Raw genomic sequence first — 27,920 nt, forward strand, 5'->3', positions numbered from 1 at the left:
CAAGCACTCCATAAGTGCAACAAGGAATATATGAACAAGGGCCCTGGGAACCTAGAGGAAAGGGGGCCTGACAGCCTGAGAAAGGCTTCAGAGCAAGAGATGACGGCTGAGCTCAGACTTGACACGCATGTGGGGTGCCGTCACCGCAGGCTCTTCACGTCACCCCGCGCACACAGGTTTGTTCCTAGGCAGGGTGTTTAAGAAACAACATGTTCATCCAAATGGAAGTCTTGCCCCAAAGGCGAAATACGGCAACCTAACCTTTTCCCATTCATTGGCAGCTGTGAATGATACACAGTGAAAATCAAACATCAGTTTTAACGGGCTGCAGACAAGAAAAAGTTATTTCACTCAAAAAACTTAAAAAAAAAAAAGGAAAAGAAAAAATTAAGGGAATTCAGAATTTTAAAAAGTTTCTTCCAGCAAATGATCTGTGGGCTCCCTCTGACTTCCCCTCCATCCCAACATAACCCCAGGTAGGTCTGCCACAGCTCACCGAAGACATGATTCTGAGAAGCTGGACAGGAAGAAATGTTGACTATATTAAGTCATTTAAAAATCCAGAAGGGGAATGGGTTCATCAAAGAAACCACACAACGAATGTATTGCCATGAAATCAAAATCTTTTAATCACATGAACAGTTACCCTCAATTTCTTTATTACATTAAAAAAAAAGTTTACGTAGAGTTTGCAGTTTTTGCAAAGTGGCAGCATGGTCGTGGATAATCATGATGATGCTACACATTCACACTGTGAATTGAAGAAGTATCGTAAAAATTTCACGGCACCTTACAAATCCTCAGTGAGAAGCCATGCACTGTCCTCTTCAAACAACGGACAGAGGGTCCCCAGGTCTACCGCACCACCCCTCTTTCCTGCCTGGATGGTGCTCACAGTGGTATCCCAGTCTTTCTCAAGAGCTACCCCACCCCCGTTGCTGCCATATGCAATCAATCATCAGACCCCATGGTGGGCCACAGGGCTTGCGGACAAGGACGACCTCAGCAAGACAAAACACCCAGAGGCCTCCAACTGTGGAAGGCTTCTCCCCTCCCAAACTGGCCTGGACTGCCCCTACTCCCACCAGGATAGCCCTGTTGCGGCCGCGCCCTGAGGCTGGATCACGCCTGGGTATTGGCCCCACCAGGCTTTCCCTCGGGTGCCTCCAAGACCCCAGCATGGCGCACACCCTGTTTCCCTGGCACGACTTGGCACTGGTCCTCAAACCCACAGACACACGATCCTACCCACCTCAGCTTCTGCTCTATTTTCGGATTTCCAGTTTTGATGCATTATTTTCTATTCCTTTGTAAAATCTAACCACTGGCTCCAATCCAATGTCGCAGGGCTCGCCCCCCCCCAATAATTTTCCAAGAGTCCCCTCTGCCCCTAGCAGGCTCTGCCGCCTCCCAGCGACGGCCCCCGGTTTCCCAGGAAGCCTCGGGTGCCCACGCTCGGCACCTTCCTCTCCAGCTACAAGGCGGCGGAGTGGGCCTCCGGCAGGTTCTCCTCCAACTTCAGCCCCAGGTTGTCGATGCCGATGCTGGTGACGGGCGGCACGTCGCTGTCCGCCGGCTCAGCCGTGCGCGTCGGGGTGGAGCAGTACAGCACGAAGCCCACCATGATGACGGTGAAGGACAGGATGTAGAGCCCGGAGAACTAGGAGGAGAACAGGCGGGGGGCTGTGGTCTCTGGCAAACGCAGGCCGGCTGCTGCCCTGGGCCAACCACGCGTTCTCGTGACCTTTGTTTCTGGAAGCTGCCTAAGGAGATGCCAACACCCCAAACCCTCCGGTGCACGCGCGTGTGAAGACACGGTCTCGGGCATCACCTGCCCCATCAGCCGATCCCTGCATCTCTAGGAAACGGAACTTCTGCCTTTCTCTGTGCTACGCCCAGCTGGACCTCCACCCTGCAACCAGCCCCACTCAGTGCAGACCATGAGAGGTCAACCCAGACACGAGGAGAGAGCCAATCTCAGACCCTAAGCCCTGCTTGTAATGTGGCTATGAAACAGAGAAACACGGGACCCAGGATAAAATGTGGGCGAACAGAGAAGACAAGTTCTCCACAACCCTTTGTGCATGCGAATGCAATAAAATCCAGCTTGTTAAAATTTAATAAATTATCTTCTTTCGGTAGACAAGGGTAACACAATCAGATTTATGGTGGACCGCGAAGGTAAGATTTTTAGAGCTCGAAGAACATCATTTTTTGGAAAAGTCTCAAACCCCAAGAGGTCACTGGTGTGAAGTGCAGTCGGACAAGCCCAGGGCGCGGAGCCTTGTGGGTGAGCCTCCCACCGTCTGCGCTTCCGGAAGGACCAACTGCAGCGAGAGCCCATTTTGACAAACATACCACAAGGATGGACAGAGTTTCTGGTGACCTTCTCCAACCCGCCCCCTCTGTTAGGAAAACAAACACCCAGAATAAAATGCAGTGAAGACAAAAACACGAATTCACCGTTTATTATTACTGGAAAACGGCCTTCTGACATACCCCCAAAGTTTGAATAAATAATAATATGCACTTTGCATATTTGCTCTTATTTGAATGGAAGATCCAGACAAAAGTCCAAGTACTAAGGAAATTAATAATTGTTGTTTTTTTTTTTTTAAAGATTTTATTTATCTATTTGACAGAGAGAGATCACAAGTAGGCAGAGAGGCAGGCAGAGAGAGAAAGGGAAGCAGGCTCCCCGCTGAGCAGAGAGCCCGATGCGGGGCTCGATCCCAGGACCCTGAGACCATGACCTGAGCCGAAGGCAGAGGCCTAACCCACTGAGCCACCCAGGCGCCCCTTAATAATTGTTTTTAACAGCATGAAAGATCAAAGAAAGAAAGAGAAGAGCTGAAGACTGACCAAGGATGATGTAGTAAAAATTAAGGAAACTATGTAACATAATTAATGTGCAATTAAACGCCCAGGATCATTTTTTTTTCTTGGTACAAGCAATTTTATGAGCAAATTTATGAGCAAATTTTATGAGCAAATTTATGACCACTCAAATTTATGAGTGGTCCTGCTAACCTGATTTCAAAGTTAAGAACGGAGGATGCTGGGGGTGCTTGGTGGCTCAGTCGGTTAAGCGTCTGACTTCTGCTCAGGTCATGATCTTGGGGTTATGGGGTTGAGCCCCGCTTTAGGCTCCCCACTCAGTAGGGAGTCTCCCTCTCCCTCTACCCTCCCTACCACTTGTGCCCTCTCAGATAAATAAATAAAATCTTAATTAAAAAAAAAAAAGAATGGAGCATCCTATTTTATTCAAGCCAACAAATGTTTAATTCACTTAAGATTTCAAAGTATTCCCCAAAGAGTTCTAATGCCTAAAAAGAGTTCTAATAAGAAGGTGATAAAGAAAAACTATGAAAACATAACAGACTGGGAAAGAAGAGAAGAGGGGGAGAGAGGAGAAAACAAGATACACTCCAAAAAGTAGCAGGAGGAACTAAATAGAGTTTTGAAATGAGTATTATGTACAGTCCTGGTCATCTCCGGGCTTCTCTGAGTCACCACTGGCTTCTGCACGTTTATTTTCTAAAAATGCTCAATCACTTCTTAACCTTAAGCCTTTAGATATCTTTAAGGAATGGAAGAGCCACAGCCTTCCCCAAAGCAGGAAAGCCTTCACCAGATTCAGTGCAAAGAGTCAATGATAATGACGCGAGTCAAGCTTGGCTTGACACCCAAACCTGGCTTTAGTTCTTGGATCCAAACCAAGCATGGTCCTCACAAGCATGGCCAAACACAGCTGGCATTTAATAAATATTTGTTGGGGAAAAAGAAGATTCAGAGACTATTAGGGAAAATTAACCTATTTAGATTACCCTTAAAACTTTCAAAGTCAGTATTATAAAGTCGGTATCTATGCCCTCCTATAAAAGGTTTACTGTTACCTGTAGGGAACATAACTTGTTCAAAACATGTCCTGTTTGGTTTGGTGGTTTTAAATGGTTGGATCCTCTTAAGAACCAGGTGATTAAATGGAGTCATTTCCCTTAGAAGGGAGAGACTCTGAGGGAAAGAGGGAAGTCTCCTGAATTAGAGGCTCTAGACTTTATCTTCCTTCTTCTCATTCTTTTTTTTTTCTTTTCTTTTTTCTTTTTTTTAATTCTACTGTTTGTGTCAGGATCTATACTGGAAGTTTCTTGTGGCTACTCTGGTCAGTAAGTATTTACTCAAGATCAATTCCAGAAGAGGCAGAGTCTAACACTGAGGAGTGCAGAAATTTTTAAACTTTTCAACTGTGGATTTTAAAAATCAGAGCCAAGGTTATTTTAGAAACTACAATTTTAAGAATTGGTGGTATACTGGGCTTATAACTGCCTTTAAAAACTGCTTCTAAAATGCTAGGTATTGCGTACCTGGGTGGCTCAGTAGGTTAAGAATTTGCCTTCAGCTCAGGTCATGATCTCTCGGGGTCCTACAATCAAGTCCCATGTCGGGCTCCCTGCTCCATGGGGAATTGGCTTCTCCCTCTGTCTCTCTCTACTTCTCATGAATAAATAAATAAAATCTTTAAATAACTTTTTTTAAGCGCTAGGTATCTTCTTTAAGCTCTGAATGGTTTCCCACCTCTATAATTTACTCTGAAGATCACAGCAGACCCACTCTTTGCTCTACAAGTCTTGAAATGGCCTTTGAACAAAAACAATCAAATCTGATCTGGGTTAAGAGACGTGCAGGGACAAAGAAACTTTATGCAAAAGAACGGAGAAGGAATTTAACGTTCGCATGCTCTAATTTTGAGAATAACGGTTTAAAGTTATATGGTCAAAAAAATGAAATACAAAAAGCTTTTTCATGTTCAAGTTAAGAGCAGTTAAAGAGCAATTATCTACAGGAAAGGAGCTTATAACAGGTAGTGGCAGGTATTTTAAAAGCTTTTCTTTCTTTAACCTTACTTCCTCCTTCCCGCTAGGATAGTATTTTACTTAGAAGAAATTAAACTACTAAAGCTAAATCAATATATTTGGCTTAAAAAGAAAAACGCACAGGTGAGTGGGGTCCTATTTTACATAGATAACCTATAACCACTAAGCTTAACTGCAGAATAGAAACAACATCGCCTCCTGGTGGCAGCCATGTGAAATGCAAGCACAGCACCACAGCTCACTTTTAAGGCTCATTTTGTAGCCCTTGGCAACTGTTCTCATTAAAAAAAATAATAATAGGGGCGCCTGGGTGGCTCAGTGGGTTAAAGCCTCTGCCTCGGCTCGGGTCATGACTCAGGGTCCTGGGATCAAGCCCGCGTTGGGCTCTCCGCTCAGTGGAGAACCTGCTTCCTCCTCTCTCTCTCTCTCTCTCTCTCTCTCTGTCTGCCTACCTGTGATCTCTGTCAAATAAATAAATAAAATCTTTAAAATAATAATAATAAATTTTTAAAAATCTAGGTCTGTCAGGTCACTTCTCTGATTCACTCTGACATTTGTTACTTTTTAATGATGCAACAAAAAGTTACAAATACTCTTTCAGTCTAAGTTCAGGAACACCTTAACCACCAAGTTTGTAAAGATAACACCGAGTTCCTTTCATATGTAAGGCAAATGGTTTATGTTTCTTAAGCAGAAATTTTTGAGAACCCACTGAACGAGGCACTTTGAGTTCATGGCCAATTCCTGGGAATAGTGTAAAACAGTGCCAAGCAATTTCTGCCTGGGTATAAAATTCTACAAGGACAAAGAAATGTATTTGCTGTCCCCAAATGAAACTACAAGTATCAAGCAACAGCCAACATTCTCAGTATTTGTTCAAATAACTGGGATAGCAAGCTCATCGACAAGCATTTACTGAAGGTATACTCAAGAAAGACAGATTTCCAATGTAGCAGTTCTCAAAGTGCACTCCCAAGACCTTGAAGGTACCCAAGACCCATTCAGAGGTCTATAACATCAAAACTCTTATTATATTATGAACATGATTCTATTTGCGTGGAATGGAGATCGTCCAATGAGATTGTTGCCCAAAAAGATGAGGTTTTATTTGTGGATCTAAAACAGTAAAGACACCCACAGCTTCTTTTAGGCCAAGCAAGTGTTCCTATTTGAACACGATCTATTTGCTTACCTTATAGCCAAACAGAAAGAGTCCAAAGAAAAGACTGTAGAGGTCGGCCGTCAGGATGCCCAAGTTCACAGAGGTGGCACTGGTGACTTTAATCACTAGTGGCATGAAGCTGTACAGGCAAAACATAGAGAGGGCAAACGCCACAAACAGCAGAGCTGCAGAAAAAGCAAAGTGTGACAGCTAACATTACAGGAAGAAATCAGAAGGCAAAGACCCTTTTAAGGCTTGGCTGCCATGTACAATTCCCTGACCCTTCCACAAACTCTCTACAGAGCCACTTGCTGACGCTCAGCATTGCACATGAGGTACAGAAATCCCTCAGGGAAAAAAAGTAGTCATAATAATAACAAGATACGACACCGAGGAAGGACTTCAAAATCGCAACACGGTGTTCGATGGTGAAGTCCGTGGGGACTTGCTCATGGTGTGAATGGTTCAGCAGCTCTCATCACTGGCCCCAACCGCCCACCCCAGAGAGCGTGATGCTGTGATAAAAGGTCAATAAAAGCAGAATCACTATCAAGAAAAATCACCATTGTCTTTCGTTTGCTTTTATCTGGTTCAATGGTTGGACATGATTCGTGTCACTGGATTCAGAATAAAGCATTTTTAGTCACCCAAGGCAGCTTATGCTCATTACCTTGTGCTCACGTCACTAAATTCAGCGCTCTCTGAAAGCACGGTATAACCATCCTCTTCAGGGCACAGCTAGTGACCGCTCAGCTTAGCAACCACTCCTTCAGTCCCACCCCCAGACTCAACACAGCCCCACTCACATTCACGCACACTCGCTCGCACTCTCACAAGCCAAGTTCTTTAACTGAATCAAATTACGTAAGCACAGCCTACAAACGTCGTGACATTTCACGGACTGTTTCTAACTTCCTTCCACCCGTCATTAAATAAGGTTGGAGGAGTCCTTCCTAACCGTTCCCTCACTGTTTGCTACATTGTTAGTTTGTGCAGATGCCCAGGAACGTCAGGTGAGAGTCATACGGAAGGCGGTGGATTCCACGCCATCAGAGTATTGGGGTTAATGTTTCACGAATTACATGGAGCAGACAACCTTCAAACGAGGTTTGAGGACTCGCGACGCAGACCTAATGGAAAGTGAGTGTGACCAAAGGTCAGTTGGTCTTGTTCAGAATTCCTGGTAAAGAAAAGCTCTTCCTGGGGGTAAAGATTAAGAATTAACTCCTGTGAAGGTTCATTTACGAGTTCTCAGGGAAAACTCGATGTAAAACCCTGGAGACCTCTGGGTACCACTGCTCTGTGATTTTACAGAAATGGTTTAATATTACGTAAATGAAGTATTTATTTCTCGACGCGTACTTTTGTCACTCAAGAGGAAAGGCTACTGACTCAGAGGAAGACCACGTATGTACATACCGATCTTCCAGTCCCACGGAATGCCGGCGATATCCTTATATTCCACGATCAACCTGAGAGCAAAACCAGAGAGAACCACACACTCATTGTCACTAGCTTATAGGCATTTTAGGTGCTCTACTCCAGCTAAGGTGAGGAATTATGTTGAGTTTTAAATTTTTCTTAGTGCATAAAAATAAGTATCTTTAAGATAAATGACAACGAATAAAAACAAAGGAGCCCACAAACATGCTCAAGGCCCTTCGAGGCACTCTTCAAATAGCACCCAGCATGAGATTATGCTTTCCATTTGAACAGGGAGTTAATATTTTCTGTTAATAACTGAAAAATAAAGTCTGTACTGGGACTGCCTGTACCACACCGTAAGCAGAAATCCTAAGCCTCACGAGCATGTAAGAAAACAAGCTGCGATTCTCGATATTTCAAGAATCTTCTAATCGTTAGCCAGCTGCTGATTTCACGTGGGAATCTGGGCCAAACCACAGTGAATGCCGGTAGCTGGAAAGGACTCGTGTCCCACAGATGGGCTTATTTTGTTCTGAAGGGAAACTTTAGACTCTTACAGCTGTATGCCGCTGATCACTGTTCCGAATAAGCCCACCATCCCTAAAAACTCCTGTCGGCTCAGCTTCTTTACAACGTACTCTTCACACACGTTAGACACAGCATAGAGGGAAGCGCCTAGAAGGACCAAGATGTCACCAATCAGGACGTTACTGCCTACAGGAAGACAAGACACAAAAAGGTACACAGCGATAAGAGAGGGGACCCTTCTCGCCTGGTTCTAGGCGTTGATCTGGTTCAGAAGGGGTGACCCTGGTTTCTAGAAGTTTAAAGACTCTTACTCCTCTCACTTCCTAGCATAATACTGCCGTGATTTTTCATATTCTGACCCCTCGGGAGATGACGCGACTGGAAAAGGGATAATGTAAGGCCTTAGGAAATGATTCTATGACAAAGAAATTAATGGAATTTAGGGAAGGGAATTAACTAAAGGCTACAGGGAAGGAAGCTAGGTAGTCAAGGTCGTCTTCTCTCAATACGAGGACACCGTGAAGTCACTTGTAGACTAGGTAGACTCAGACACCATATTTAGATTTTATAGCATCATCCGAACTTTGACCCGAAGGAAGTCCAAGTGTTCTCATTCACGGAGTGACTGGAAAGAGGTCGGTCACCCAGTGGACAGAAGCTTCCTTCTGATAAAGAGCCATGAATCTACAGTAGGATTTTTTTCTTTCTTTCTTTCTTTCTTTTAAAGATTTTATTTATTTATTTGACAGACAGATATCACAAGTAGGCAGAGAGGCAGGCAGAGAGAGGGGGAAGCAGGCTCCTTGCCGAGCAGAGAGCCCGATGCGGGGCTCAATCCCAGGACCCTGAGATGATCTGAGCCAAAGGCAGAGGCTTAACCCACTGAGCCACCCAGGCGCCCCTACAGTAGGCTTTCCAGTAACTAATCCAAATGGATGGGCCAAAAGAGGATTATTGCAAATATTTAAAGAAACTTCTCTCTCATGAGACAAAACAAAACTATTTAGTGTGACAAAAAGGAACATGGACGATGGGCGGGCAGGAATGCAAAGCACAGTTGGTGGACCGTGTCCCGACAGCAGAAGCCAGTAAATGTGAAAATAAAACTGAAAAGACAGTTTAAGCAAGACATGTCTTCTGTCTTTTCCCATAGAGCTTTGCAATACGGAAGCGAAAACACAAGCAACACTGTTTTCTGTGACCGAAGCAGAAGGACCGCAGCCTCACCTGAATTGTCCTCCCTCCCCGCCAGGATGTCTGCACCGACCATCGTCCCCACACCCAACAGACACACAGCCACGGCGATGAAGTGGGTCGCTCTGTATCTTGCGTAAAGAATAAACCACGAGAGAGCCATCAACACAGGGATCCCAAAGCAGTCCAAGAGCTGCAAGGAAGGAGACACCAACAGCGTGAGCCTTCTGTCCAGCTAAAACATGGTGACTCAGGCTCGGAGCCTGCCTTTATTCCTGCCCGTCCGGTATGTCTCGACAGCGATCTACCGGGATTACCCGGGTTTACCTTCCCCTGGATGGACTCATTGTATCTTCACAGCCCTGTGAGACTGAAACCACGGTCCCCATTTTACACATGAGGAAAACCAAGGCGCAGTCGGGTTAAATGAGGTGCTCCGAATCCCACAGCTGGAAGCAGGAGAACCAGTGGCTGACCCCAGGGATTCTGTCTGTCTCATAGACACGTGTTTCTCCTCCAGTCCAGCAGGCAGACCTGCCCTCCCTCACTCGACCAGTACTTCTGCACCTCAGGTCGGGGAGACCTTAGGAGAGGAGCTGGACTGCAGAGAACCAGAGAGAGACACAGCCCAAGCCCTCAGGAGCAGACAGAAGGCTAGACAGACACAGAAGAAATAGTCACACAAGCAGGTATTTAACTGCTGTTGGGCTAAGAGCCACCGAGAGGTACAGGAGACTGTCAGAAAGCCCAAGGACACCATCTCCCTGACAGAGTGGCCAACCCCACCATAGCTCACAGCAAATCCATATTCCTCCATCACCCAATGATCATGGGTCCAGAAAAACCCTCTCCACGCCTAATAATATGGCCAGACTACAAGGCAATGCCAAAAATCACACCAAATTCAAAATTACTTGTAAGATTAAGGGGGGAAAAATGGAGATTTTATTCCCTCCATTCTTGAATTCACAAATCACGTGAAGTGCATTCAAGGATAAAATATATTCCATATGCTAACAGTAGTCCCAAACCTCCTTTACCATTCCTCCTGTTCTTCTTTTTGTTTTTAACCTTGACTTGGATTCTCTCTGTGTCTGTCGCATTTTGGACAAGGCCCTAAATCTCCCGCAGCCTCTTCGAGCCCATCCCCGGCTGCTGACTGATTGCCTTTTGTTGCAGTGTCAGTCCTGGAGGCCGGTGCGTCTGGGTGCGGGAACGGGCACCTCGCCTTGTTATTTATTCCAGCTGCAGAGCTCCAATCCCCTAAGTGCTTTACGGAGCCAGCCTGAATAACAGACCATTAAACGATGCAAATGATAACAGCCTGTCCCGGAAGACGCCAGCACAATCCAGCCATAATGACTTAACAAAGTCTAAGCGATGTTCCTTAAACAAAAAAAGGTAAAAAAAATTTTAAAAAGATCTCTCTCTAAAGTCTCACAGGAGACTCCCTATCCTCAAATTGTGTCTTAAAATTGAACTTAAGTTTATTCTATTCTGGGGGCGCCTGGGGGGGCTCCATCGGTGAAGCCTCTGCCTTCGGCTCAGGTCATGATCTCAGGGTCCTGGGATCCAGCCCCAAGTGGGGCTCCCTGCTCAGCGGGGAGCCTGCTTCTCTCTCTGCCTCTGCCTACCGCTCCCTTGTTTGTGCTCTCTCGATCCCTCTCTGTCAAATAAATAAATAAAATCTTAAAAAGAAATGTGCTCTATTTTCAACAATTTGGGGTGGGCCGTGAGTGGCCATCTAAGGGACCTGCCTACGCCGTGCTCCTACGCCGTGCTCCCTGGCCAGTCCTCCTTGGCGTCACAACCGGAAATGAAGAGATCAGACCAGATGATCTCACAGGTTCAAAAGTTCCACTTCTCATCTGCTCTCTAGCACACCGGGCCATCTACCTACATGGACTCTCCTTCTTACATACTCTTGGTGATGGCTGTCTTCTCCTTGATGAGTTCAGTCTCAAAAGCCTCCCTATTTAACTTAATCTTTAAAAATTATTGGGGCCCCTGGGTGGCGCAGTTGTTAAGCAGCTGCCTTCGGCTCAGGTCATGATCCCAGGGTGCTGGGATCAAGCCCCACGTTGGGCTCCCTGCTCGGCAGGAAGCCTACTTCTCTCTCTCCCACTCCCTCAGCTTGTGTTCCCTCTCTCGCTGTGTCTCTGTCAAATAAATAAATTAAAAAAAAAAATTATTGTCCAGCCACAGTCCGCAAGGTATGGAGTCAGACAGCCAGCAGAGGGAGGCACAGATACAAAACTGAGTTAGACTTTGTTCGAAATACTTTATTAGACATGGAGCAGAAAGGACAAAGTGAGACGGAAGGAGGCCTTAGAGAATGGAGGACGGGGGTGTCAAAGAGCACTGCGTTCTAGGAAGAACAGAGCAGCCCAACGGAGGAGAAGCTGGCCGTGGGTGGGGAAGGAACAGAGGGGAAAGGAAGGAACAGTGGTAAAGCGGGAGGACATAGGGGCAGAAACTTAGCCCACAGGGTGCCCACAGGCACGACGTAAGCCTCCCGTAAACCACTCAGTCCATGGTCGCCACTCCAGCATCTGCGAAGGAATTCTTGAGGTGGAGGTTCAGAGACCCCCAGAGCCCAACTTCCATCCTTCTCCCCAAACTGCAGATTTACTCAAGTAGAGAATCATCTGGAAGAGTCTCAGGGACAGTCCAAACCACCTCAGCAGGGAGCTGTGCCTGCCAGATGGCCTTTTTGTCACGGACTCCTCGAGAGGACCAGAGCACGTAACTTGTGACGACCAAATGCTTGTTTTTCTAAGAGGCTAGAATGGAAGAAGCTGTTTTCAATAATCTAAGGCATGAACCTCAGTCAGAGACCCAACTGGTAGGGTTTTTGCTTAGCTGCGTTTAAACCTTGTACCAAGTCAAAACTGGTCATTATCGGTCACCCAGAATTCCTGGAAATTATAATCAAGAAATTGTGTACAAGGAGGGTAGATGTGACTAGGAAATGCCATCTTCTATTTAAGTGTACGCTTATTACCCAGAGCTAAAAGCACAGGTAACCCTATTTGTGAGGAACTTGATCCTTTAGGTAACTCTTGGTTTTAACATGTTTTTTTTTTTAAGATTTTATTTATTTATTTGTCAGAGAGAGAGAGAGAGAGAGATCACAAGCAAGAGGAACAGCAGAGAGAGCAGAGAGCCCGCTGAGCAGAGAGCCCGATGGGGGGCTTGATCCAAGGACCCAAGAATTATGACCTGAGACGAAGGCAGACGGTTAACTCACTGAGCCACCCAAGCATCCCTACCTCCTGGTTTTAATTTTTATGAATGCTGGGTTTTCCTACATGCTTCCTGTGATATCTGTCTTAACTCTAATTTCCCCAAACCAAAAGGTCTGCTGAAGCCAATCTTAGCATGATTAGCACGATGTTACGGAAGAGAAAATATTTAATATGATGCATTCAGATAATGGTAGCATTTAATGTATATTCACATTGGGAAAGTACTGAATTTTCATCAGTCTTCACATCTTCCAAGCAAAATAAGTCTAATTACACTTTAATTTTTCCAGAGATGAGATAAGGACACCTCTGTTTCATACAGTGAGAAAACTGATACATCAGAAAATTACAAATTTAGGGGCACCTGGGTGGATCAGCCAGTGAAGGGTCTCAATTCAGCTCAGGTCACGATCTCAGGGTCCTGGGATCGAGCCCCACATTAGGCTCCCTGCTCAGCAGGGAGTCTGCTTCTCTCCCTCCTCCTCACCCCAGCTACTGTTCTCTTTGTCTCTCACTCTCCTTCTCAGGTAAATAAAAACCTTAAAAAAAAAAAAAACTTACAAATTTATTAATTGTGAAGACTAAACCTGGCATTGGAGTCTCTCACTCTCACTTCCCTTCAGGAAACCTTAGTTGTTCGCAGGGGTGACTCACTGTCATGATACAGCCCAGAGTTCGCTAACATCAAGACAACTGAATCAGTCTTCCTCGACACCTAGCTAAAAAGTACTGCTCTGCAGGAACATTTTTCCTTCAATGCAGCAAGAATAAACCTAAAAAAGGAATAGGGACATCAGTTTTACCTCTGGCTACTCAAGGTGCGTAATCTCTACCCCCAAATATCTACAAGGTTGCTTCTGACGACTCCAATGGCTCGTTTTGTCTCGAGTATCTACTTCCCTAGCAAACATTCACTTTTCTGCGGCACAAAAGTACATTCCCTTTATATGCCTTTTATCTTCAAGCAAACTTAAAAAAGAACTCTTGTCAACAGCACAGCATCAATTGCCAACTAAATATTTATGCTTATTTTGGTAGCAACTGTTTAATTCCGTAACAGCTTTGGCAGTTTGGGAACTGATTAACTTGTATACATTTTCTCTAATTCAGGGAAATTTTACTCATTAGCACCTATGTTCCATGAAGAAACAGACAGCGTCCACTGTGTTTATGTTTTTTTTACAAGGAAATGGCTTTTCCATAAAATTGGGTTAGCACATACGGGTTCAGAATCTTCTCTTGAAGCTGAAAAACCCACACGGGTCAGAGGAGGGCCCCTCACCTGGACACTGGTGAGAGTGGTGTACTGGTATGCTCTGACGATCAGGTAATTAGCTTCCACATCTGCTAGCCCGAGCAGGACGTACTTCCACCATTTTCTCTTCAAGATGGATAAAAGGTTATCACTACCTGGTTGAAAGAAATCCGGGTTGGTACATGTGCCTTGAAAATGATGTTATGCACGTCGATTTAAAGATTAAAGAGTCGAAATAAAGGTTTACTATGTCTTTTGAATGTGGTCACTCCTTTTAAAAAAAAAAAAGATTTTATTTATTTATTTCACAGAGAGAGACACAGCGAGAGAGGGAACACAAGCAGGGGGAATGGGAGAGGGAGAAGAAGGCTTCCCACCAAGTGGGGAGCCCGATGCGGGGCTCGATCCCAGTACACTGGGATCATGACCCAAGCCAAAGGCAAATGCTCAACAACTGAGCCACCCAGGTGCCCTGAATGTGGCCATTTCTAATTTCCATTAACCAAAATGCCTAAGATAGTTTAGCAAGTTGTTAGATTTCTTCTATTACAAGACCCAAGCTAAGAAGTCCACATAGACCAAAGGTTTAAAGAAACCACCAGAGAGGGGCGCCTGGGTGGCTCAGTGGGTTAAAGCCTCTCCCTTCAGCTCAGGTCATGATCTCAGGGTCCTGGGATCAAGGCCCGCATCGGGCTCTCTCCTCAGCAGGGAGCCTGCTTCCCCCCTCTCTCTTTGCCTGCCTCTCTGCCTACTTGTGATCTCTGTCAAATAAATAAAATCTTAAAAAAAAAAAAAAAGAAAGAAACCACCAAAGAGAAAGTAAGTAGGAGAAAAGGGGTTAAATTTCATTTCCTACTGTAACTAGAAATATAATAACCAGGTATGGGTTTGAATGCTGTCATTCCTGACAAGCTAGAGGTTATCCTAAAAAATCAAATGTTTTCTTATGAATTCAATGGCTATTTAACATCTGCATGTGGTCATTCTTTTGGAAGAGATGTGCTTTCCAGAGAAAATTAAGTCAGTGGTAAGTTCATAAAAAAGATTCGGTGGCATCACTGAACAAACACCTTTTACCCCCAAATTCTACTTATTCAAGTTAATGGCAATTCACTTCTTTGGAAAAGTTAGCAGACAGGAGATATATAATTAGCACGTATATGAGAAGACTTTATGGTAAAAATAACCTACAAGTGGGAATTATAACCAAATGATTGTTATTAAAACCCAATTAGCAGGAACATCCTGAAAACACAAAGTCAGTCTTCTCAAGATGACATGGCAGACACCCACCCACCATCCCACAGGGGACCTCACTGATGTACTTACAAGTCACACTGACTCCCTAAAGGCCAAATCTACAAAGGAGCAAAGTCTAGCCCTATTGACCATGTACCCATGCATCTAATTCCAACTCCTAAGCTCTTACCAAATTTGGCACTTTCCCCTTAAGACATTTTCCCCTCTCCCCCAACTGGTTTCCACTTTCTTTCAAAAATAAGTCAGTTAGGGCACCTGGATGGCTCAGCTGGTTGGGTGTCTGCCTTCGGCTTGGGTCTGCTTCTCCCACTGACCTCTCTCCTTTCATGCTCTCTCTCTCAAAGAAATAAATAAAATCTTAAAAAAAAAAAAAAAAAGTCACTTATCCCGACACTGGAATACCATTGTGCATGTTAGGGTTCATATGACGTAAGGATTCACAAGCATTGGTGATTTCTTTCTTTTTTTTTTTTTTTTATTTGACAGACAGAAATCGCAAGTAGGCAGAGAGGCAGGCAGAGAGAGAGGAGGAAGCAGGCTCCCCACTGAGCAGAGAGCCTGATGTGGAGCTTGATCCCAGGACCCCGGGATCATGACCTGGGCCGAAGGCAGAGGCTTAACCCACTGAGCCACCCAGGAGCCCATGCATTGGTGATTTCATCATTCACCTTAAAATGATGAAGATGGAAGTACTGCGCCCTCCTGAGCAGTTGATGGGTTACCCATTGTCTTCACGTTTCTGAGTTCCATCTCATTTCATTTATTTTTAAAAGCCATGCCCTCCTCTCGTGGGAAGGACGTCTGTCACGACTAGCAGCCCTCAGTGTGGAATGGTTGTAAGAGGATGGGCCCAGAGGCAGGCTAGCTGGGTCGGAATCCGGCTCCAGTTCTTACCTACATGACTCATGGCCCGTTACCTAAGTGCTGCATGCCTCAGTTTCCTCATCTGCAAAGTGGAGGTAACAGTAATCCCCACGTGCTTCACTGGGAGTGAGGTGACACATCACCAAAGTGAGTTAATCAATTAAAATGATGCCTGGCACAAAAGTGTCCACCAGAATCTCGCTTTGCCCATTTTCTGTGTCGTTAGCTACAAATCATATTTCTACAATGATTCTAAAACAACTTCACTCAGGCATCTGGGTGGCTCAGTCAGGCAAGCCTCGGACGCTTGGTTTTGGCTCAAGTTGTGATCTCAGGGTTGTGAGACAGAGCCCCGCATCGGGCTCCTCATTCAGCAGGGGGTCTGCTTGAGATTCTCTCCCTCTGCCCCATCCCCTGCTTACACGCACACACTCTCCATCTCTCTCTATAATAAACAATGAAATCTTTTTAAAAAGAATGATGCATTATTTTTTTTAAGATTTTATTTATTTATTTGACAGAGAGAGAGAGAGACAGTGGGAGAGGGAACACAAGCAGGGGGAGCAGCAGAGGGAGAGGGAGAAGCAGGCTCCCCGCTGAGCAGAGAGCCTGATGCGGGACTCCATCCCACGACTCTGGGATCATGACCTGAGCCGAAGTCAGACGCTTAACAAATGAGTCACTCAGGAGCCCCAAGAATGATAAATCCTTAAAAAACAACAACAACAACAACAACAAAAACCAGCCAGCGATAAAGATGTTAATTCCTTGCCAGTTCCTTGTCTTTGTCTCCCTCAAGACACAGATTTCATGTACCTGCAACCAGTGTTCCACTTAACTGGAAATATATATTTTGGAGAGTGAGGCTCTTTTTAAGGGCTGTTTAGTATTGTCTCTTAAATATCAACCACGGGAGAAAAAAACAAAACCTAACTCGTAATGGCATTTACAGTTTTTTTTTTTAAATTTTAATTTTTAAATTTTTTTTAAAGTAATTTCTACACCCAATATGGGGCTCAAGAGTCCCACGCTAAGCCAGCCAGGCACACCAGCACTTTTTTATATTCTGACAACTTCTACTGGGACAGTTTGGCGCTACCTGTTTTAATCAACGATTTCACTGAATCATACCTAAATCTCCATAAATTTTCAGAGAATTCAGGGGTGTCATACTTATCTAATAACTTCTATGAAGAACAGTTTCCTGTTCTTGGTTTTTACCTCATTTTGTTTTTTTTAATATCTAGAAGCCAAAACATTTTTATGAAGATAATTTGTTGAAAAGGTCACCCTCACATTTGACCTACCTGACTGAAACGCCAGCGTCACTGTATAAAAGAGAAACAGCAGGCAGTAGTTGATAAAGCTCTGGAGCATGGGGGTGTTCACTTTGTATTTTTCTGCCAGGAACTGGCTGGTGATGGCTGTCCCGCATATGCACAAGGACAACATCTGACCCAGGGCAATTGTCTTCAAGATATTCCTAGAAAATAAAGGAGAAAATCAGAACAACTCCCAACTAAGTTACTCCACACACAAACACACACAGAGGCTCAACACGAAGAAATATTCTAATTATCCCAGGTGGTTCTTCAGTTCACTTCATTGCTTACTTCACATGCACTAAAACGAAAGTTTTGTATTTCCAAAGACTCTATCTTTGCTCTTTTACATTTCTGATTTTCCCCCTCATTCCCACCAAAAAACATATTCCCCGCCTTCACTGACCACACAGAGATCGTTTGGATTACTAAGTGATGTCATCTACCGTTTAAAGTATGTGGGTGATTTTTTCTTTTTTTTTTTAACGTTGACGCTAGTTTTAAATTCTTCCCATGCATGAAGTGTTCACCACTTTCTCAACCTTTCATTCTCCCGGAGACTTGATTTCTTCAAGAAGCAATGGCTTTCAAGGTTGCCTGCAGGTTTGAATCAAGGAGACTTTTCGAAGGTTTTATTGTTTATTTCTTTTACAGAGAGAGAGTGAGCATCGCACACATGCAGGCATGAGTCGGGGGAGGGGCAGAGAGAGACCCACAAGCAGACTCCCCACTGAGTGCAGAGCCTGATGCAGGGCTTGATCCCACGACCCTGAGATCCTGACTTGAGTGGAAATCAAGAAAGAGTCCAACAGTAACCGACTGGGCCACCCAGCACTGCTGAATCACGGAGACTGTGAACGCCAATGTTCAGCTGCGCCTGGATGGACCGACCGCATCCTTGTCTCTGGCAGTGGGTCCCAGGCGTTGGGTTCCCAGGAGTGGATGATGTGCCAAGCTTACCAGGTTATTCCAGTGTGCAGCCAAGACTGTGAATCACGCTAGAGGCTGACACTTTGAATTCAGAGAAGAATAAGACCCAGGCTCTGCCTTTTGGCATTTAAAGAAAGAAGCGTCTTAACAACCAACGAAACCATGTCACCGTCAGTGGAAAGTAGAGGACAGCGTGAAAGGTGCCACAGGGGCAGAATGTAGAGAACCCAGCAGCCCGTGAAACCTCAGGGGGAAGTATTGAAAATGATCTCTGGGTTTCTTTCTTTTTTTTTTTTTAAGATTTTATTTATTTATTTGAGAGGGCAGGGAGAGTGAAAACGAGTGAGCACAGGGTAGAAAGGGGTAGAGGGAGAGAGAATCTCAAGCAGACTGAGCTGAGTGCAGAGCCCGCCACGGGGCTCGATCCCACAACCCTGAGACAATGACCTGAGCCAAAACCAAGATTGGGACGTTCAACCATCTGAGCTGCCTAGGGTTAGGGTTTGTAGAATAAATGACTGGGCAGATACCAGGAAAAACAGGAAGAGGTTTGTGACAGGAGGACTCTAAGAAGGTCCCCAGGGAGTCTCTGCTTCCTGGTAGCTTCGCCCTGTGTGATCTCCTCCTGAGGGTGGGCAGGACCTGTGACTTGCTTCTAACCACTGGAGTACAGTACAAATAATGGGATGTCATTTCCACGAACACATTCCTAAGGTTATCACTTCCATCTTGCAAGTCAACTCTACTCTCTCCCCTGCTGGATCCCATGAAACAAGCTTATACAGAAAGACCCACGTGGAAAGAAACTGAAGGTGCGTTCTGGCCAAACCCCAGCAAGGAACTGGGAACATCAGCCCACCGGTCGGCAAGGAAAGGAAACTTGCTAACGTCCACGTGAGCTTAGAAGCAGATCTGTCCCCGCTGGAGGCCGCAGCTGGGTCCCCAGCCCTGGCAGACACCATGACTGCAGCCTAGCGAGAGGCCCCTAAGCCAAGGGCAGAGCTAGACCTCGCCCTGATGCCTGATCCCCAACACCTGTGTCTTACAAAGGTCACAAAGTCTGCGACAATGTGTTACCCAGTAACAGATAACAAAGTTGAAACTCTGGACTGCATAAAGTTAGACCACATCTGTTTTCTCTCCACTATACATCCAGGGCCTGGTGCTTTGCTGTCCCTCAGTTCAGTATGTGTTGAATGAATGTAAACGGATAAAGAAATTATCATATATGCTCAAATTTATGGTACCTCCAAATATAAGACACTTCTCTAGTTTTCCAGTGAAACCCAAGAGTCAGAGAAAAACTAGGAATTATGGGAGTGCCGTGATACAGAAGCTAAGAGTGGAAACACTTTTTTTAAAAGGAAGAGATCATCAATATGATAGTATCAAAAACTACAGAGAGAAGGGGCGGCCTTATGGCTAAAGAGAAAGAGTTGGACTGGCAAGCTGGAAGTTTCTCATCGCTTTCAAAGAAAGCTTTTGGCTAGTGGGAATGCCCAAAGTCAGATTCCGGTGGGTGGGGTGCAAAGATTATGAGCCACTGAATGCATCAAGCAGAAATAACTGTTTTTGTTTTTGTTTTTGTTTAACAATGAAAAGGAGAACAGAAATAAGGAAAGAGTTTGAAGAATACACAGCAGTTGAAGACAGGTTTATTATTATTTATTATTATATAATTATTATATTATTTATTATTATATTATTTATTATTATTATCATCTCATGAAACATGGAAGTTTAAACATATCTGGGAGATGACCAGAAGGCAGTGTGAATGAAAACTTGAAGACTGACCAAAAAGAAACTGAAAGGAGATAGTAAAGACAGCTCCTGGAAGGGTCAGGAAACAGGACTGAGAACCCCCACTTTTGTTCAAAATGTTCCTATAAATCCTTCCAGAGTTGCTCAGAAGCAAAGTAGAAAATACCAAAACTGCAGCAGAAGACAAAGAATATCTGTTCTAAGAGTTTACAATGTATTTTTCCCTCTGGAATGTTTATTTCAGTAATTTGCAACTAACTCAAACAATCCTAGCCCAGGGGCCCAAAAACAAAGGGGAAGCTTGCTGGGTGAGTCAACCCTAAGTGAACATACTGGCAGAGTCTTTGCCATGTGTCAGGACAAGAAGAGAAAATCTGAGGGGCGCCCGGGTGGCTCGGTTGGTTAAGTGTCTGACTTGATTTCAACTCAGGGCATGATCTCAGGGTAGTGGGATGGAGCCCCACGTCCGGCTCCACACTGAGCATGGAGCCTGCTTAAGACTCTGTCCCTCTTCTTCGGCTCCTCTGGCCGTTCACACATGTGCTTGCTCTCTCTCTCTCTCAAATAAAAATAAAAATAAAAATAAAAGAAACAAAAAACCTTTAAGAGACACACTCTGTGCCTAAGAGGTTCAGAGTCTACTGGGGATAAACAGGAATGTAAACCAGGAATTAGGACAAGACAAGTGCTATAATGTACTGGCTTACAAAACTTCAAGAGTTCACCAGACAAGCACAGCAAGGAAAGGCATGCTAAGCAGAAGGAAAAGCATACACTAAGGCACAGAGCCCTAAAACAGTAGGGCACATTCAGGGATTTCAAGTGGGTTGGTGTAGCTGCAAAGAAGGTGAAAAGAGGAAAATGGCAGCAGATGAAGGCAGGAAGAGTCTACACAAGCCAGATCAACAAGGGCCTTGGATCCAGCACTCTAAAGTTGGCATCTTATCTTGCTGGGGGTGAGATCACTGAGATATTCTGAATAGGAGGGAGTGAAGTGACCAGCACATCAGTGACTGAGCATTCCTGGATCCCTAAATATGTCATAGCACATAGCACCAAAACCTTACCCTTAATGCCTCATATGAAAACCAGTTAAAGAGGAAAGTTGACAGAGAGCAGAGTCTAGAAGAGTACCCGGTTTTCTAGATCAGACAGCTGGGCAGGTCACAATATGGTTAGCCAAGACCCCAATGGCAGCAGGAAAAAGGCACATCTGGAAAAGAGAATAACTCCATTTGGACATGCTGGAGTTTGTGTAATTATGAGACAGTCAAGGAAAAAATATCCAGTAGACAGTTGAGAGCCGGGAGGAAGGACTGGGTTACAGAAATAAATTTGAGAATTAAAAGCATAGAGATGGCAACTGAAGTTGGAATATAAATAATGCTAAGACATATACATTTAAAAAAATAAATAAAGAGATTTTTAAAAAAGAAAGAAAGAAACATTCTGAGAAACAGCAACACTAAGGAGCCAGAGGAAGAAAGGGAATTAGAGATAGGGATGGAGAGGCATGTCCAGAGAAGAGGGAGAGAACAAGGGAGGAAGACCATTCTGGAAGCAGGAGAAGACAGCACTTTAAAGAGAAAGTGCTCTACCATTCGGGCTATAGCAAATTTCTCCTAACTGCACCACTCTCCATGGATCCAGTCTCTACTCCCTAGCAGGAGTCAATGTTCCAAATGTTAATGAAATGTTAAGGGGATCACCCCCACCCTTCCTGAAATCTCTCAGCAAGGATCCCTTCATCCCTAAATGAAAGCCAAACCTTAAAATGGCCTGCAGCGCACCCCATCCATCTGACCCCAAATTCCCTTTGCCGGTCTCACTGGGGACTACTCTCTCGCAGCTTTAATTATTGCTTTTTTAAACTTCTATAAGATACTCGACATATAACTAAGTATAATGTATAGCCAACACACATGGATGTATCTACCAGCGAGCCTGGGAACAAAATATTGGCAACATGGACACTTCCCCCTCCGGCTCGCCCCAGCCTCAGCTCTCGGAGGTAACCAGCTGCTCCAGAACTGGGCATCTATCTATGCCATGCATTTCCCTGTATTTTAATATTTATGCGAATATCCCTAAGCAATAAACAGCATTGCTCTGCTTGTTTTAAAATTTTACATAAACAGCATAACACGTAAGTACAGTTTTGTTGCAACTTGCTATTTTGATCAACAGTATACAAGAGTCATCCATGTCCATTGGCTAGTTCTGGTTCATTCCTTCCTAGTACCTGATCCTATCACTTTCTCCATTCCCTTCTTGATACTTAGGTTGTATTCTAAGGTGTGTGTGTGTGTGTGTGTGTGTGTGTGAGCTCTTATAAACAATGCCTCCACAAACATTCTTGCATACCGTCTCCCTGACTTATCTAAGAGTTTTTCCAGTTCTTAGCAAACTGCTGCAGGCGTGTTGCTGATATGCTAATACATAATCTCCTCAGGACGGCGGGACCTAAGCTCTCGGGATGGCCTGGCAGGGACTACTCAGGGTATCCTGCAAATAGAATGACTTCCTATTTGTTGCACAAAGTTTACAGGAATCCTTTGCTCTAGAGAAACATCTCAGAGAGGAACGGCTGCTCTTAAGCTCATAGAAGCATCTTCCATTTTGTTTTGCTCGATGCCCCTTGAAAGTGTTCTCTCACCGCTTGTTGTTTACTCTGTTACTCTCAAAAGGAAGGAAGTGCAGAATCCCTACCCTTCAAGGGGAAGAACGGTATCAGTCACTGGCCAGATGCAAAGACGTTTTTTAGACTCTGGAAGGACACTTTCAGGTGAGCAAGGAGCTCAGGACTTGCTCCCACAAGGGTAGGAGCCTTTCTAGGGAGGCTGCGCCCGTCACCCGCTGATGAGGCAAACTGGACGCCAGGGCTCCGACAGGGTTCCGACCTCTTCCTCTTGTGCTCACTTCTTTCTAAAGGAGACACTGATTCTAGATTTTAGGCTAAACAAAAGAAATTCGCTACTTGGTCTGCCTAGAGCACCAGGAGACGACTGAAGTCAAAGAGCCAAAGCCAAAAAGTGGGAAAGTGTATTCATTCCGTGTCACTGTCCCCGGCTCCGTACTCCCTCGGGAATCACGCGAGGAAGGACCCTGCACCAAGCAACGGTTCCAGCTCTCCTGTACTTCGTCGTTCAGCTGATATCGCTGCACAGGACACGTGCTCCACGCAACCCTCACCGCGACCGGAGAAAAGTACGACCACCCTCCTGCTATGGGGGAGGAAACCGAGACGCGGAGGGGCTGCGTGACTCAGCCACAGCCGTACAGCCACGAGAAGGCAGAGGAAGTCAGTGCTCTCAGCCATTGAAAGACTGATCAGGGGTTCAAATCTCCTTATAGCAAAGGACCTAGGAAAAGGTCTCCTCTCCTCCCTGGAAGAAAGTCTCTGAAGTACAGAACTTTGGTGCTAACCCCCCACCCTTTTTTTTTTTTAGTTGAAAAGACTGTGACCCAGGTAGAAGGAAGAGTTTTACCCAAGATGATAGAGAAGCCGAGTGGATGCCCAAGTTTTCCGGTCACAAATACCTGCTGTTCCCCCCACAGCAGTGAGATCATCCCTCAATGTTGGTATCTTCTTAATTTCTGTATCTCCTTCTCCGCACTCCCTGCTCCACACCCCTCTCTTCACCCTTCTTCCCTTCTCCGTCATGACTTAATAAGAGAGCTAATACCAGAAAACCCGTTCTTCAAAGGATCCCCACCTCGCTGCCCGGAAAGGATCTAGGCTGCTCTCTCTGCTACCAGAACGAGCCCTGCTTCCCTGTCCATCAGCGGAGACCTGGGTGTCCAAACTACAAGGCCCCAGGGAGCTAACCAAGTGGCCCATAACCTAACCAAATTCAGACCATTTTTCACATCCCATAATGGACTCAAGAGCAATGATACATTTGAAATAAGCGAGGATAGAAGTCTGGAAGCACTAAGCCCTGTTCGCAAATTGACAAAATTCCTCTGGTGAACTCTCATTTGCCATCTAAAATAGCACAATTAAGCAAGCTGTCCTCCAACTATAAAGTATCACCATCCTCTACAACAACAACCAAAAAAAAGTCGCAAACTGAGTAGGGAGATTTAAAGTTACAGGAATGCACTTCTCTTGGCTCCAAATCATAATGACCTCATCTATAATGGAGAAGCAAGAGAGCATGAGACAGGGAGAGAGGGGAAGAAAGAGACTGGGAGGGGGAGGGAGACTGGGAGGGAGAGATTGGGAGGGAGAGAGAGACTGGGAGGGAGAGAGGAGAGAGAGAGAGAGCACTAGGGAGAGAGGGAGAAGCTGAGAACCTGAAGGAGGTGGGCGTTGAACACAAGAAAGAAGAGTAAAAGTATCCAGACTTGTCAAGAGAGATACCAAAGGCCTCAGAACAATTTTTGTTACTATGGCTTCACATGACAGCATTTGCATTTCACCACAAGGTCCTGGTTCACGGGAGTTCTGACCTGAGCACGGGGACTCTCCAAACGGTAACAAAACCCGTTCCTTTCTAAGGGAAGCCGCCAGAAACAACGTGCATCAAACCATGGGGTATATCCTGTCCCAGTTTTTCAAACGGAACCTCCACTGCAGTGAACTTCAAAGGCAGGACATGGTTCCAACTCTAAGACACGTTACCCAAGGTGGCTTCTGCTGGGGGAGCCAGGCCCCCGGAAAACAGAGTGGACAGGAGTTGTCAGTCACTCAGGGGTAGGGTGGGAAGGCAGGTGGAAGATAAATGAAGGTCACTTCTGACCGCATTACTACTCGAGTATATTACATGAATTTAAGAATTTAGGGAGCCCCAATGGTTCAGTCAGTTAAGCATTTGCCTTCAGCTCAGGTCATGATCCCAGGGTCCTGGGATCCAGCCCCACATCGGGCTCCCAGCTCGGCAGGGAGTCTGCTTCTCCTGCTGCCCCTCCCCCTGCTCATGTTCTCTCTCTCTCTCTCTCTAGCTCTCTCTCAAGTAAATAAATAAATAAATATCTTAAAAAAAAAAAAAGAATTTAAGGATGGAGAGAAGAAAAGAGTTTTAAAGCATTTTATCTCCCCCCTTCCTTCTTCCAGAAAACTTAAAAGCACGTATCTTAATATCCCTTCCATTCCAAAATACTCATGCACACACTTGTTAATGGAACTCTATCTTCTATCTTCTCTTATTCGTGTGTTCAGTCGTGTATTTACTGAAGTCTGTTGGGTGCCTAACACATGCCAAGAGAAAGGGATTTAGAATTTAAAAGGCCTGTGTATTTACTGGTCCTAAATCCCAGAGAAGGACCTCACCACACAGAACCACAACAAGATGGAAAGTGTCAGTGTCGAGCTGGGTCTGTGGTCACGGGGAAGAAAGGACCCAGACTGCCCAGCGAAGGTTCCCAGGATGGGTCAGAAAAGTCAACAATTTCCAGGAAGATTCAGGAATGAAGAAAAAGCTATATGGGTTCTTGCCTACTTCAAACACTAGTTTTACATAAAATATACATGAGACACAAAGATCAGATTGATTCATTTCTTTAGCTCTTCTTAACAGGCAATAAAGTCGACCATCAGTTCTCTGCTTAAGTGTACATTTTTTAAAAAATCATTGGAGGGTTTGAAAAAAAAAGAACAAACAAACCTGACTTCAGCCCAAACCAGTTGAGTCAGATTCTTAGGAAAGTGGGGAAGTCGGGTCCCATTATCAGTCTATTTAAATAGCCCCCTGGGTGAGTCTAATTATTATACAATGAGGATGGCAAACCATTGAGTTTTTCTCTTCCTTTTATTTGAAGGAAAAAAAAAAAAAGAGTTCCAAATGAGTGATTAAAATGCACTGCTGGAATGCAAATCACAAATTTTTCTTCACTTTATTTCTCAATAAATCTGTGCTGCTCGGTTGCACACTGTCAGCTAAAGGCAGGATTTCATACTAGGGCTAAGAGGCTTGTAGGGAGCCCAGCTTCCTTGAGGAGATTTTAAAATCCATCACATCTGTCACCTGTAAATACCTTGTAGAGAACAGTAACTTCCAGCCCCTCTATAAAAATCCTATTACAATGCTGAAAAGAAATACTCATTTTGACCAAGTCCTCAGCCTTAGCATAAAGATCGTCCAGTGTCTATTACTAGAGCATTTAAAATGATACTGGTAGCAAGCTAGAAAATAAATAGTATTTCTTTACATAGTGAGAAGCAGCCTTGATGACAGGTTATCTTCCTTCCATATCTACATTTCTAGGATTCAAAAATTTAGCCATTACTGCATCATGACCTTCTAATAAACACAAGGAGCTAGCGCTTTGGAAGAACCCACAGTCTCATGTAAAAAGGCATATTCAAGGCCACAGAAGCCAAATTTCAAAGACTAGAAAGTGTACTAGGATATATCATTACCTTAAAACGAAGGCAAGTAAGGGAAGGAAATGTGTTTTCTTTTACCCCCACTAGATTATGTCTTACTCAGAGTTGATGCTCAGTAAATGTTTATTAGATTAGTGACTACACGCAATTAGTTCTTGAAATGTGGTAAAGTTAGATGAGATCCTGTAACATTAAAATGCAAGGGAGACAAATACTGCAGTTAGGAGACACCGAGAGAGGAACTCAAGCAACGAGAGAGTGGCAATAACACGAGCACAGCAATTAGAGAACACTGGGGTCTAGATTTAAATTTGAAACATGAAAGAGAAGAGAAACAGGTGCTGACACACGTTTTCCACTTCATGTTTTGTTCCATAAAAGGCTGGTGGAGATTGTACCCCAGATGTGATCTTTAGGGAAGAAGAATTCCTTGTGAACACCGTGGAGAGAACCCTAGACTTTGAATCAGAATGTTTAAGCCCCCCCCCTTATTAGTGTTATGAAGTTCAACTGGTGTTTCAAAACTTTGTTTTTTTACTTTTTTAAAAAGATTTATCTATTTATTTGAGAGAGAGCACGCGCACAAATGGAGGGATAGTGAGAGACAGAGAATCCAAGCTGACTCCCCGCTGGGTGCAGAGCCCAAGGCGGGACTCGATCTCACAAACCACGTGATCAGGACCTGAGCCAAAACCAAGAGTCAGATGTTCAGCCGACTATGCCATCCAGGCGACCCCTGTTTCTTTATTTCAATGGGTGTAAAACCACTTGTTTGGGTTTAAGGGCTAATTAATTTAACCTGTAGAAAAGTACCCACCGCCTTAGGCACTCAGTAAATTTTCTTTCCCTTGTTCCTCTGGCTCACCCAGCCTCTTGGAACCCTTCTGCCCAGAACTGTCCAACAGAAGTTTCTGCGATGATGAAAATGTTCTGTATATGCACCATTCAATAGAGTAGCCTCCGGCCATATGGAGCAAACAAGCGCTTGCAACAGGGCTAAAGTAAATGAGGAACTGAATTTTGAATGTTACATAATTTCAATTGAAATTAAAATAGCCATAAATGGCTAGAGTAGCCACAGACCAACACTGTGCAGTGGCGTTACTGCAGTGACGGAAATGTTTGAGAAGGAGCTACTGAGCATCTGAAATGGGGCTAGGAGTGTTGAATGAGGACCTGGAGTTTCTACTGTAGTTACTCAGTGTAATTCATTCTGATTTAAGTCGCCACATGTGGCTGGGAGCTATCACACAGAACACCACAACTCCAGACTGGTGCTTCTCAAATCTTAATGTGATGTGAACACCTGAAGATCTTGTTAAATTGCACATTCTGGGGGTGCCTGGGTGGCTCAGTGGGTTAAGCCTCTGCCCTCAGCTCCGGTCATGATCTCAGGGTCCTCACATTGATCCCGCATCCAGCTCTCTGCTCAGCAAGGAGTCTGCTTCTCCCTCTCCCTCGGCCCCTGCTCCCCACTCATGTTCCTACTCTCCCCCTCTCAAGTAAATAAAATCTTTAAAAAAAAAAAAATTGCACATTGCGATTCAATACATTTGGAGAGAAGCCTGAGATCTGCACTTCACACCAGCTCTCGGTGATGCCTGGGTTTCTGGTTCACGGACCACACTTCTCGAGAAGTGCTTCCAGGTCGGAGTTCTCTCAATTCTAGAAATCCAGGGAAAAATGATGGCAGTCTGGACACAATCTGTGACACTTCAAAAGGCTTAGTGGTACTTCTGACTGTTGCTGGTAACAAAGCAAAA

At 44.7% G+C, this 27,920-nt stretch overlaps 1 protein-coding gene across 1 annotated transcript in view; it reads right to left on the minus strand.

Annotated features, from left to right (window-relative positions):
* Positions 1–1,104: 1,104 nt before the first annotated feature.
* SLC35F2 (solute carrier family 35 member F2) overlaps positions 1,105–27,920 on the minus strand; it is a 47,798-nt gene continuing 20,982 nt past the window's right edge. The window contains exons 2-8 of the mRNA XM_032838428.1: positions 17,118–17,293; positions 13,714–13,841; positions 9,217–9,376; positions 8,019–8,175; positions 7,456–7,508; positions 6,067–6,221; positions 1,105–1,660 (exon numbers count right to left, since the gene is read on the minus strand). Of these exons, the coding sequence (XP_032694319.1) occupies positions 1,475–1,660; positions 6,067–6,221; positions 7,456–7,508; positions 8,019–8,175; positions 9,217–9,376; positions 13,714–13,841; positions 17,118–17,293 (1,015 nt within the window). The 3' untranslated portion in view covers positions 1,105–1,474. The remainder of the gene's footprint in view (positions 1,661–6,066; positions 6,222–7,455; positions 7,509–8,018; positions 8,176–9,216; positions 9,377–13,713; positions 13,842–17,117; positions 17,294–27,920) is intronic.

Source organism: Lontra canadensis, unplaced genomic scaffold (assembly GCF_010015895.1).
Source record: "Lontra canadensis isolate GAN:19392208 unplaced genomic scaffold, GSC_riverotter_1.0 scaffold104, whole genome shotgun sequence".
In the NCBI taxonomy this organism is placed as follows: Eukaryota; Metazoa; Chordata; class Mammalia; order Carnivora; family Mustelidae; genus Lontra; species Lontra canadensis.